Genomic DNA, 13,002 nt, shown 5'->3' on the forward strand with positions numbered 1-13,002 from the left:
AATAAATGATCTTTTTTGTCAAGTGTACAAGTGCAATTTCGAGCACCACCGGGTATTGCACGCGCGCGAATATTCGTCCTTGGTGGATGCTGGATACAACAGCAGTAAAATTCGTCACAGCAACCGTGAAGCTGTGCAGCATCATTATCATCAGCATCATCATCATCATCGTCTTCATCGTCGTCGTTGTTTGTGGCAATCACCGCACAGGATCCCCGTGAGAAGGTTCGACTTGAAAACAGGAGATACATACGTGCTAACCGTGCTACTGGGAGGACACACTTTTCACGTTCTCTGCTGCGGAAAATCAGAAAACTTGACCCATTGGAAAAGTGCTGTTTAAATAGTGCTACAAGTGTGACATGTTGTGTATTCCGTGAACATAACAGTGCTCTGCAAGAGTTCGATACAATAAAGTTCGGAGGATTAGTGCATCTGCTGGAAAAATGATGCTGAAGAAAAATCTTCTCTGCTGGTTGCTCCTGTCAGCCATATTGGTTAAAACGGGTGAGCCTTTTTCCGTCGATATCGGAAGTGGTGTATTGGGGGGTGTTGACGGGCGGTTTAGCATCGTGGTTCTTCCGTGTTGCCTGGTTGGTAGTGGGATGAGATGTTTATGTTCTGTTCGTGTCTGCTTCGGACTCGGGACCATGTGATGCGCGAACAAGGCAGACTTTCTGACGCTCCAGGTCGTGTCAGCCAGCTGATTTTGAAATGTTTACATTTTTGCCGTGGTAAAGCAGAATCAAGGGTGTGCGGAATGCCGAGACCGAGATCTATTTGATGACGACCGTCGCTTAAAGTTTTTCACTGTCATAGTCTGGTATCCTTTCGCACGGGGACCGGCTGCCGACGGTGATAATGCGCTTGTGCACTGAGGGAAAAGTAAATAGCTGAGTTCGGTAGTAGTAGCAGAACTAGCAGTAAGCGAAATTATGTCACTGTGCAACTTCAGTAAATTGTAGTTCTTGTTTGCTCGTGTCCTTGCACGTGATTTGAAAGTGGAGCGTGTGAAAGTGAAAATTCTAGGAAAGTATGCAGATCACAGTTGACGTCAATGAATAGTAGATGAAATAAGATTTGATTTGAAAACATTGGAAGGTGTATATTTTATCGTGTAGTGCATGTAGCTGTTTGTTCCACATGACGGCATTTCCTGCAGATCCTACCGTAAGCCTTACTAAACTTAACCAGATGTGTTCTGAGAGAACAATGGCCTGTTAGTAGATCAGTAGAATTACCTTCAGTTCCGGTGCTGGTTCAGGCACGCAAAATCACATACGCCTTTTTAAAAAACTCTATTGAGTCAAAATGATTTAATTGCCTGTGGAAAAGCCGAACATAACTGCAAAATGTCCTTCAAATTGACGCTGGTCGAGTTTTATGCTGCTTTCTCGTGGAATCTCTCTACTTGAACAACAGTTTTTGGGTTAATTGAAGATCATGAGGCCGCTGGTGTTTTTTTCTTAGGTAATCCCTCGCAGGGGTTTTCTGTATTGTGCAGATTTTTTGCAGTGCTGATATGTTGGAATCTTATTGTTAGAAGTACACAGTATGGTATGAGCACAGGTATAACCAGGTCGCAGGGTCACAAACGCAGGAATAGAGTACTTCAGCCGAATTCTCACCACTCCTTATTGTGACTGGAATTGGCGCATAGTGCTAGCATGTGTATGTGGAGACAGATCATGCAATTGTACTTTGATTGCGTTATTTTCATGACACACTGGAATCTTAACCTTAACATTGTACCACTCGACATAGTGGCTCATGTTGTTATGGGAGATGGAGCAAACTGTTCGATTAAAACGTAACTTCTGAATCCCATCAGCACAACGTATATGGTGACACTGAATAGAATAAACTTCAGTTTAATTGAATCATATTTTATCTCTCACTGTGGGTGGTCTAACTTTGGAACCTCGAAATCCATAACGACGCCACAAAGAAATCTTTTCGTTACTACTGAAGGTACTTTCTCACTGTCGGAATGAGAATAGAATCGTTTACTTTGTGAGCATTCCGTGATCGATGTTTTCGCTGGATGAATGCAGACGCCTAAGGATAGACATAGTTCTTATTTAATACCAAGAGCTTGTTCTGTATATGTATGGCACGCTACGTTTAGCTTGAGAAGGCAATATCCAAATTTTCCTAATATTGAATTAAAATTTCTTAAAACTAGTGGATTTCAGTTTTATATGCTTTAGAACTCAAATCCATTAACTACAATTTTATCAGAGGGTAATGTGAAAACGAACTCGTACGGGTGTGGTGTCCTTATCTAACCAACTCGGAATGTTTGTCAACATTTCGAGTTGGTTAGATAAGGATGATACAAAATGGCCAGAAATCATTAACCATGAATATTTAGTACACCAAGCGAAAAGGTTGGAGGTATTTTTTCACTGTACATGGAAAAAATGCGTAATAAATTTATTAATAGTTAATTAATAATAAATTGCCAAACTGTACGTTTTACGAATATCGTGATCACATTCTTGAAATTCATGAAACTATTTGTGTTTCCCAAAACTAGTTCACCCCGAATATATACATGGCGTTACATTCGAATCTTTGGTAGGGTTACCGTTGTTGTTCCCAGGACATATTTAATTTTTGTTATGATTCCTGTTCATAATTTGGGAATACACAGCGGACAGTCCAACGATGCTCATGATTTCAGGAGCTCATGCGTGATTTTTGTGATCTCGTCACGTTACCGTGATATTTTATTGATGGGTTTACTATACTTTCAGACTAGCGGGATTTATGTTCATGATTTAAGTATTTTAGCCTCGATTTTCGTAATTTCTATTCACGTTAACGTGATACTTTAGTCATGAGTAGTTCATTTATGTTAAGGATTTTAAGATCTTAGTCACGATTTTTTGTATTTTTATCGCGAGCTGTGCAATTTACGCTCATGATTTCAGGATCCTAGTCACGATTTTCGTAATTTCTGTTCACGTTATTGTTATATTTTATTCAAGAGCTTACTTTTGAATTTGACATGTGGAGTAATGTGATTCATGTTCATGATAATGGAAGTTTGATCATGGTATTCGCAATTTTTCTTCACCTTATCGCGATCTGTTATGTTTTGATTACTTTCGGTTTTTTTTTACTCGGAATAACGTGACAATAGAAACTAAATTATAAAGGTGTGACTGATTCGCAGTATCTTGTTCTGTTAATTATACCACGAACAAGATTTGCGATGCTAAGTGCAGCTTTCGTTTTCTGGCCAGACATCACACTGAACCCTATCAAATAAATAAAACAAACAATAATAAAACTATTGATCGCTAGCAGCTCGACATTTCATGAAAAAATGCGAAGAACAAAAATTATTCCACGAATAATGCACCAAATTTTGTGAAATAGATCACGTACAAATTTCACTACCATGTTGCATAAAATTATAAATGATTAGGGATATCTTCTAAATGACAAGTATAGACGCTGAGTCCTTCTGGATAAAGACTCGCCATTTCTATCTTTTTATTTTTTACATTTTAACGACATTCAATTAGCTAGAGATTACTAAGTAGGGAAAGTTATGAAAATTTAGAGCCATAGTACTCAAGTGAGACCAAGGATGTGAAGTATACAGATCGGAAAACTAGAATTCAGTAGAACAGGTTTAATACCTTACGGGCTTAACATTTGTCTTCTGCTGATGGGGATCGAGCTTAGGTAGCATAACTACGAATCACTCAAGTCCACCAGCAAGTCTCCTAGCAAAGACAGACTTGTCGCTCTTTACCGTGCGAACCGGCATATATCTTTTTCTTATTATTTATTTTTCAGTGTCATTCCAATCGAGAACGATAACGAGTCAATCCGAAGAAAATCGCTTCGCATCCTTCTCGAACGAGGGCCATTGACAGCATGCAAAATAGGTCGCAAATCATGTAATAGGAATCATGGACCAGTTCGAGAATCCATGAATAATATTTCATGAATTTGTGAATTATTTGACGAGCACAAATGGTCACATGTGAGTATGGCACAAGGAATCATGAAGCCGTTCACGAAAAAATGAATATTTTTTTGATTTCTTGAGCTATTTCACGAGTACGAGCCAACATTTGAAAAGAAAGACAAGGGAAATATGCAGAAGAAAACTAAATTTAGATATGTACTGATTTCAATAACGAGCAGATACGAGAATATAGGAAACATTACGACACTACAGAACAGTAGTTTTCAACCGGAAGTGAATTCACCCCCAGGGGTGAATTAGACTAATGTAGGGGGTGAATTATGCGGGGTAAATTGTAACTTATTATCCTAACATTCCTGTAGGAACCTTTTACATATTGGTTCAGTGAGTCGAACAAAAATGCTGCCAGAGAGAGTTGAGGAACAGAGTTGAAATTGAAATACTATGGCGTCCATTCAATTGAAAATCATTTTTTTCTTCTCTGACAGGGTGGTTAGCAATTTTCACCAAATAAGGATCAATATTCGGAAAGGGGTACATGGAACGAAAAAGATTGAAAATCACGGCTCCAGAACATTGCGTATCGGATCGCAATGTTCTGGAGCCGTGATTTTCACGGATTTAAAAAAATTCGTGCTTCCGCCTGGTTTCTGTAAATATTGCGGCAGATTCCAACCTGAATTTGGGCAGAAATCCGCCAGAATTCTGGTTGGTTTGACCCGATACAAGCACTATCATAGAAATCGACCGAATTATCCTACATACGAACAGAATCGAGGTTGACACATACTGAAAAAGTGTTTGGTTGTGTGATACGCATACATGAACAGCAACCGAAGTTTGTCATTCCACCGTTTACTACCTTTGCAGGAATATGAGTTTAATACCGCAATGCGCAATTGCGTGGTCTGTTACCGAAAAGACAATAGAATCTTACCCAAAAGTAATAGAAACATACCCGTCGGATTATGGGTGTAGCGTAATACATAATGTTATAAATGTAACTACTTCACTGCTAAAAAATTCCAGAAAAAATTCTATTCGCTTCTAGTTAAAAATTGAGCTTTGAACTTTTGATGGCTCATGCATGCCTGCAAACTAATAACCATATATTAATGGTGTCTCAACTAGTGGCGACTGCAGGATTTTCACCGTAAAAATCTTGCGCGGAGAGTAATTCTGGGAGATCGTGTTTGCAATCGTCATTTGAGTTTTTTCGTCATTTTTGTGAGATATTTGTATCTAAATATTCGTAAGAAACAACAACGTGTCATGGAGTTATTTTGTCAAAAAATCACAGGGTTTCCGGAAAGAAGGATCACTTAAATAGTAGATGTCACTATAGTGTATAAGTTTCGAAGTGTCCTCATAAATATTTTTAGATTAATCGACTAGAATGTTGAACAGATCATTCTTTAAATCCTATTTAAAATTAGAAATGCGAGAAAAAAATCAATCTACGTATAATTTCGCAATAAGTCCTGTTCGCGGGAAAACGACCGTCGAAAAGGCTCGTCGCAAGCTGCGTAATGGGATTCTTCGATTCTCTAGGACTCGTATCGCCTTTCATCATTCACGGGAAAATAATTATACAGCAGTTGTGGCGTTCCAACTGTGATTGGGACCAGGAAATCGACTCCAACTTTGGAAGCGATGGACAAGTTTGTTTCCAGATGTTATCCGATCTGCTAATTCGAAGACAGTGTTCAACGAGATGAGACAGCGGTTCCGAATTGAAGAATTGCATACGACAATATAGCGGGTTGTGAGCAAATGCATTTGGTACAAAATCCACATGTGCCGTTTACGATCACCAAGAATGGCCCCCTTTCCAGTTGAACGATTCACTTCTAATCTGCGGCCTTTCAGCTACGTGGGGTTAGATTACCTGGGTACGGTGGAGATCACGGTTGGGCGGCGTAAGAATAAGCGTTCGGTTGCAGTTTTCACCTGTCCTGGTGACAACACTTGCGGAAGCGACCGACATGATCAACATGCGTCCGTTCACATACTTGCCGTAATACACGAACCAATCTGAAGCACTGACGCCGAGTCATTTTCTACGAGGTACAGTGTCTGGTGCAGACAAGGAAGCGGCAGATCCCGCAACAGTTCTCCAGAAAATATAAGAGTGATCTCACCATCTTGCAGATCGAATGTGGTAGAGGTAGAGCGACGATCAATTAACGTTCGTCGGACAAAAACTGATAAAAGAGAGCTACTTTGTATTCGTGGTCGACGGGAAGAACCTACAATTCTGGTAACAAGGAAACGGCGGCGATCAAGGCATCGGACGGACGAGTTCGAAGGGTGGACGTAAGGACTGCCTATTGTAAGATACAACAACGGGGTCTAGGGGCGCTGGAGGTCAGGTAAATCCGATAATACCGGATGTTATGGGCTGGGGTGTTGCGACGCTGCTTGGACATCCCTAACTGCGAAGTATAGCAGCTCAAACCTAGCAATAGCCGATAGCAGTAGTAAACAAGCGAGGGTATGATAGCTTCGCTGTGCGTGAAAAAATTATAAAATAAGAGTAAACAAGCAGTGGATTTCGATAGAGGTGGAAATCAGGCAGTTTTGTTGGAATTTGATTTCTTTCGGAGAGACCATCTTTCGGACCTCTAAACCCGATAGGTGCTACCATTGGTTTGTAGTTTCAGTGTAGCGACCAAATCGCCGATTTCAAATAGGGGAGATCGTGCATAGATCAGCACTTGATGAAAGAGAAGTTAGTAGGTGAAAGGAAACCACTTCTTGTTAGTATATGTAAAAAGAAGTAATAAGAATCTCGTGAATTATTAAATCGTTTAAATAAAATTACAGTTTTAAGCTTTGTCGAAAACCAGTTGACTGCTTTCAAAATTTGGTTTCCCTCCGAGAACACATATAGAAAGTAGACCGGCAAAAATTTTTACTTTTTCGGAACACCGCGAATCAAATGGTAATTGGCTCAACAAACCATATTCCAAATATGAGCTTATTCCGATAACTAGAGTTCACTCACAAGACTATTTAAGTTTCGATATGAAAAATCGGAAATAAAAATCCAAAGCGCAATAAAAATCTCACAGTAACTATGTATACCTAGAATTTTAAGGCCAGTTAGCTTATTCAATATCAATCACTTTTGTTGAAGATTGCATATTGATTAGAGGTCACTGGGCATAGCTACACACCTAGAAAAAATCGTGTAAATTTACGTTTCCTGACCCTGACATATAAGAGCATCAAAAATGACTTAGTTTTACGTTTGATTCCAATTTTACATGGCGTTGAATTTCGTAAAGCACGTAATTTTACTTCACATATGGCGTTTGTTCTGAATGGTAGAAAGTGTAATTTTATGTCATTGAGCATGTAAAGTGTATGTTTCATATAAAATTAAACGGAACACGGTAATTTTTCGTCATTTGGTGAATTACGGCTTGTTAAATTGTGTCATGTTTGCAATTAGGTCAAGGATAAAATTCAGAATTTTTTGGTGTCTATTCAACTTTTAAATTTATATGATAATATCTTTTTACTACAATACTACAATACTAATTATTTTGCAGTCTTTGGCAATGTTGATTCTAACACCCAAAACTATTTATCTGTGGTTTTCGGAATGCCCGTAAGACGATTTTTGCTTGCATTGTCGATTTTCTATATACATACTTTCACATAAAAACTTAAATATAAGGTATAAGAAACGATTCATCTCACTGCTAGGTGGATTAAGTCGGGTAATAATAATAAGTAGTAATAGTCTCACGTTCATAAATGCTCACAAACTAGTACAATTTATCACAATAGCTAAATGATTACAGCATTATTTTTGGCAGAAGCGCACATGAGGTCAGCTGAAGAAACCAGTCGCTGCGAAAGCGCTACAACGAAAGGTAGATTAATGCTTGGCTCATTTCACTTATATCACATAAGAAGTTAATCGATTGTGTAAAAATATACAACCCATATGAAAGCGCGTGATGTTTTCTGTCTAGAGTCGACATCTTTCACATAGATCTCACTAGTACTTCACGCACGTAGATCAAGGAAAAACCCAAACGAGACACGTTACGCTGCGGCGTAGATACACACATCCGTTCAAGCATTTCACTGAAAATCACCGAAACCGCAGACACCGAGTCTGCCAGACTACGGAACAAATTTGCACCATGTACAAAGCGGATACAACCGGTATGCAAAAAGCGGTTACCATCCCCTCTCCCGCGGTAAAGTGCGTACGCTCGGGTCTAGCGGTTTTTACGATCATACGCGATGCCTGCGCGTCTGGTCGTGTCGAGACTGATTGGAGCCGAAGTAATGCACCTCAGCGTCTTCGAGGATGAATTCGTACCTCGCATGATCGCAACTGTCTGCCAGGGTGCAACAAAGTGCACGACCGGTAACCAAAAATAAACCTTCCGCTCGGTTTTCACGATATTGCTGCCGGTGTGGTGTAGTCACCGTAAGTTTTTCTGTTAGCACAGCTTTTCTTCGATCGCCCGAACGATAACAATTTGTGGCAGCTCACAACGCGATCGCGAAGCCAGACACCGCGACTAGACAAATTTGGCGTGGCGAAAAGTTACAAACTTAATAATAGATTGCGGTGCAAACGGTCGTGAAACACCCGCCGTAACGTCTGGACAGGTGACATGTGGAATCTAAAAGATACAAGCGGAATATGATACCGCATAGATGTAATTCTACATACATGATGATTGCCCCTCCTTTGAATTGAGGGAATTACTTAAAAGATCATTATTATTGTGACACTTGTTGAACTAGGATTTCCTAGTTACGTGAAAATTGATTTATAAAATACGATTTTATTTTATAACGGTAATTATTTCCTTGGTAACTGTTGGGGAGGTTGTGACCCAAATGCATAGGGAACTTAAAAATAGAATTAACTGCACTTGTGAATATTAAAACGGCCATCCTGGCTATTTTCTGGGACTTACATCACTAAACAATTAGCTACACCAGGGTCGGGTAAAGCGTAGTTGGTAAATCGATTGCCCTGTACGTAGCTTACCTGGGTTGAATTCCCAACCCCGCACATAGGGTTACAGATTTTCATAAAAGAAATTTTTTAACCCAAAAAAGAGGCAAATGACCCTAAGTTTAAAACCTCAATAATCGAAATAAAAAAAATTGTTACTCTTTTAATTTTCAGTCAATTTTGAATTTTTCAATGGTTCTGGTAAAAAAGAATTGACCTTCGTACCGGTATGTTATGATATGCTTTATTGTTAGAAATACTATGAGGTTTTTGGACAAAAATATCACAGGGAAATGGTTGGTAGGGGGTGCAAGACTCAACCTCATATTATAGTTTCCATTTGAGTCTTGGTTTGTGAAATCCGGTTCAGCCATCTCGGAGAAAATTGAGTGAAAGTTTTGGTTACATACACACAGACATTTACCGTACTCGAAAAACTGAATCCAATTGTGTATGACACTCTACTCTCCAGGCCTCGGTTGGAAAACGATTTGCATAACGCATAACCTTTCTGTCGTGAGAGACAGAAAGGTGCAAAATCAGTCGATTTTTAAATCAAGTTTGATTTTTGTGTTTCGAATCCAGCTCGTCAGTAATTAGCATCAACTGGGTGTCTAGTTAGCCAAGATATCTAAACTAGTATCCAAATTAGCACTAGTTATACGATTTCTGTCAAAAAATTTATTTTTCGATATAACATCCAATCTCTGCGTTTCATGTATTTTTAAGACATTTGGCCTAAAAAATACGAATTTAATTTCGAAAATTTCATATGCTTAGTTCCGGCTTATATTAGAATTTCAACAATCTGTATGAATTTTTTTAACGGCCTATGGGGATAATATACCTTTCATTAGGGACTAAGTTTGTGCAAATCGGGTCAATCATCTCCGAAAAACTGATGTGAGTTGTGATAATTTTAAAAGACGGCAATTTTCCCGAAGCTGCCGGAACCGTCTATGGTCTATGGACTTCGATTGGCCGTCAGTGACCTATACCCGCAAATGCAAGTTATTTAAAATCTGTTATAGCAAATTTTTCACCTTTTTGCATTTATCACGGTTTCGATTTCAATCAGAATTTTCTATGTGACTGCACATCACAACCCCCAACTCCGGAACCGAAAGTCAGATTGGTATTTGGTGGTAGATTACGGGGATGCAATACCTTTCATTTGACTAAGTTTAGGCAAATCGGTCGATATAACAATTGTTCTTAATCAATAAAAATCGAAGCAGTTGTTTTCACAATTTAGTTTCCACATTTTTACAGTAAAGTAAGTAGTAAAGCCAAAAAGAAGTCGAAAGTAGTGGAAGCGAAGTGCTTGGTCGAGGAGCTCCATAAGTTTGTGAAATCGTTAAAGGATGTCTACAGGGACATTAAGGACATGGACATGGGGCTGAGGTAGTTGAGCATGCAATGGCATTGGCAAATGCTTCCGCTTTCTTAGTTCCCCCGTAGCAGGGGGTAGATACGATGGGTGTAGTGGAGAATACGCTAGTTCTCATGACTCCAAAGAGGGCAAGATCCTCGCCAGGAGCTGGAAGATCAAACGAGTCCAAGATGCAGACGCGAGGGGACGCCCTCACTACCTAAGAGAAGGATGCTACTCCACAGGGAGAAAGCTGGAGTACCATTGTAGGTCGGAAGGAGAAGTAAAGGAAACAGTCAAAGGGAGAAGCCGTGACTGTCAAAGCTAATGACTCGACGACGTATGCAGCGCTCCTTAAAAAGGTCGGAGAGGACCCTGAGCTGGATTTGGGTGAAAACGTGGTGAGAACCTGGCGCACTCTAAAAGATGAGATGCTTGAGTTGAAGGAGGATTCCATGATTAACAGCTCAACTATGCAGGTGATTTTAACCAAATCAATGGATACAGACGCAGAAGTTAAAGCCCTAAGTTCGGATATTGTGATTGTGTGCAAGTGCACAATCACTGCACTGAAGGCACAGCGCAACATGGATGATCCGGTTAAGAAAGGGGTATGGAGGAATACATACAGTGATGATTCGTTTACCTGGATTAACAAGGCGCTAGAGGCAGGCAAAGTTACGGTTGGATGGTTGAGATGTTCATTGGAAGCCGCCTCACGAGTGTATGAATAAATGGAGAAATGCTTCAAGAATTTGGGCTGTGGACACTTGGCAGGGGCCTACATAGGCTCGGATAGATTCAGGATGCACTGAAAATGCGGGAAACGGATGCTTTACTCTCCAGATGACGGAAACGACCATCAGACTGGTGGCTTCAAATGTAGGCAGGGCCTACATGAGGGTGATTGTAAGTCAACGGTAATGGAGATAATCCAGATATATCTGAATCACTGCTACACCACATAGTAACTGCTGTGGCAGTCTACGACAGAAACTATGTGTGATGTTGCTTTGTTCGCCGAGCCGTATCAAGTCCCACCTGATAACTGTAGCTGGGTGGCAAATAGAATGCGAACGGCTGCGATCCAAGTTATGGGCAGATTCCCCATTCCAGAAGTGGTAGAACGTTCGGTAGCTTTGTGATCGTCAAAATAAACGTACCTCGAAGGTGAACAGCGGAGAAGTTTAGCCTAATGCTGTAGCAGTTCGTCAATCGAAAGCCGGTAGTCGTTGGTGGCGACTTCAATGCCGGGGGTCTGGAGTGGGGCAGCAGAGTAACCAACACAAGAGAGTGAATCCTGCAGGAAGCTCTAGCGAAGTTGGACGAACCATTGTGCAATTAAGGTACCGTTAGCACATTTCGGAGAGACGGGAGGGAGTATGTCATCGACGTCACGTTTTGCAGTGCTTCACTGATGGCGATCATGGATTGCAGAGTTTGCGAGAAGTATACGCATAACGACCACCAGGCTACTGTATCGGACAACGGAACCCAGCGATAGCAAGGAGAAGGATAAGCAGAGAGTTAAAGTTGAAGACGAAAGCCTTCACCAAAGACCTTTTCGACCGGATAGCAGGGCCCAGAACGCTAATGCAACTGATCTAACAAGAAGGATTGTGACGAGCTGTGAAGTCTCAATGCCGCGAAAACTGGAGCTACGCAGTAAACGATGGTGAGCTTAATGATAAAACGAGACGCTGAGTACGCTTCATGCTGCCTGTCTCAGAGCAAGAAGACCGGCTCGGAGAGCAGTATCGCAGGCATATAGAAAGTAGCGCAAGGCAGTGTTTCGCAAAGCTAGATCCCTGGAGGGACACGTACCGTGTCGTGATGGCGAAGATGAAGGCCTCGTCGATTCAGTTGAAATGTGCCCGGGTTAGCTGAAGATAATCGTTGAGGGTCTTTTCCCGAAGCACGATCCAACTACCTTTTTAGCTACACCGAACGGCGAAAAAGAAGGAGCAAATACGGACGATCGGAAAGCGACAAACGACGAGCTCGCAGAAGCGTCGATGCAACTAAATTGAAAGAAAGTCCTTGATCCGGATGGAATACCATACGTGGTACTGAAAGCTCGCCCTTGCTACAACTGTCATAAAAATCAGCATAGAAGCGAGGCATAGCTGTCATCATATGACGAACGTCACAGTTATATGCGTTCTGCAATGCATTGCGCGAGTATCTGTGTTGCCAAATAAATATATGTGTTTAGGAAAAAAATCATTACTTTTATGTACAATTTATATCTGTTGTGTTGTCTTGTGGCTGCATCAGCAAGTCTTGTGGCTGCACCAGCAAGTATTAGTTTAATTTTATATCCGAATTCTACTACCTACCTTTCCGCTGCCATTCCACCTGAAGCATACTTACGTGCAAGATGAATTTTTGGATTCCTGTCAATTTTGGACTAGAAGGTGAACACAACGTAGTGCCTAGACACCAGACTTATCACTGGCATATCTGGATATGTGCAGGATGATGCTGCAAAAGTGTTTAGATGAAAGCAACTTCTCAGAAATGTAGAATGGCAATTTTGTTGCTGCCAAAGCCAGGGAAGCCACAAAGCGATCAGGCATTGTATAGGCATATATGTTTGATGGATGTCACTCGGAAAACTCTGGAAAAATATCATTCCTAACAAACTGACGAAATGCACGGAGTGTGTGCCAAGCTGTCCGAGGTGTA

General features: G+C 40.7%; 1 protein-coding gene across 2 annotated transcripts in view; it reads left to right on the forward strand.

The window, feature by feature from the left end:
- Positions 1 to 204: 204 nt before the first annotated feature.
- Positions 205 to 13,002, forward strand: part of LOC131682084 (uncharacterized) — a 74,641-nt gene continuing 61,843 nt past the window's right edge. For both annotated transcript variants that reach the window (XM_058963290.1, XM_058963291.1), the window contains exon 1: positions 205 to 507. In XM_058963290.1, coding sequence (XP_058819273.1) covers positions 447 to 507 — 61 coding nt within the window. In that variant the 5' untranslated portion in view covers positions 205 to 446. The remainder of the gene's footprint in view (positions 508 to 13,002) is intronic.

Source organism: Topomyia yanbarensis, chromosome 2 (genome assembly GCF_030247195.1).
Source record: "Topomyia yanbarensis strain Yona2022 chromosome 2, ASM3024719v1, whole genome shotgun sequence".
In the NCBI taxonomy this organism is placed as follows: Eukaryota; Metazoa; Arthropoda; class Insecta; order Diptera; family Culicidae; genus Topomyia; species Topomyia yanbarensis.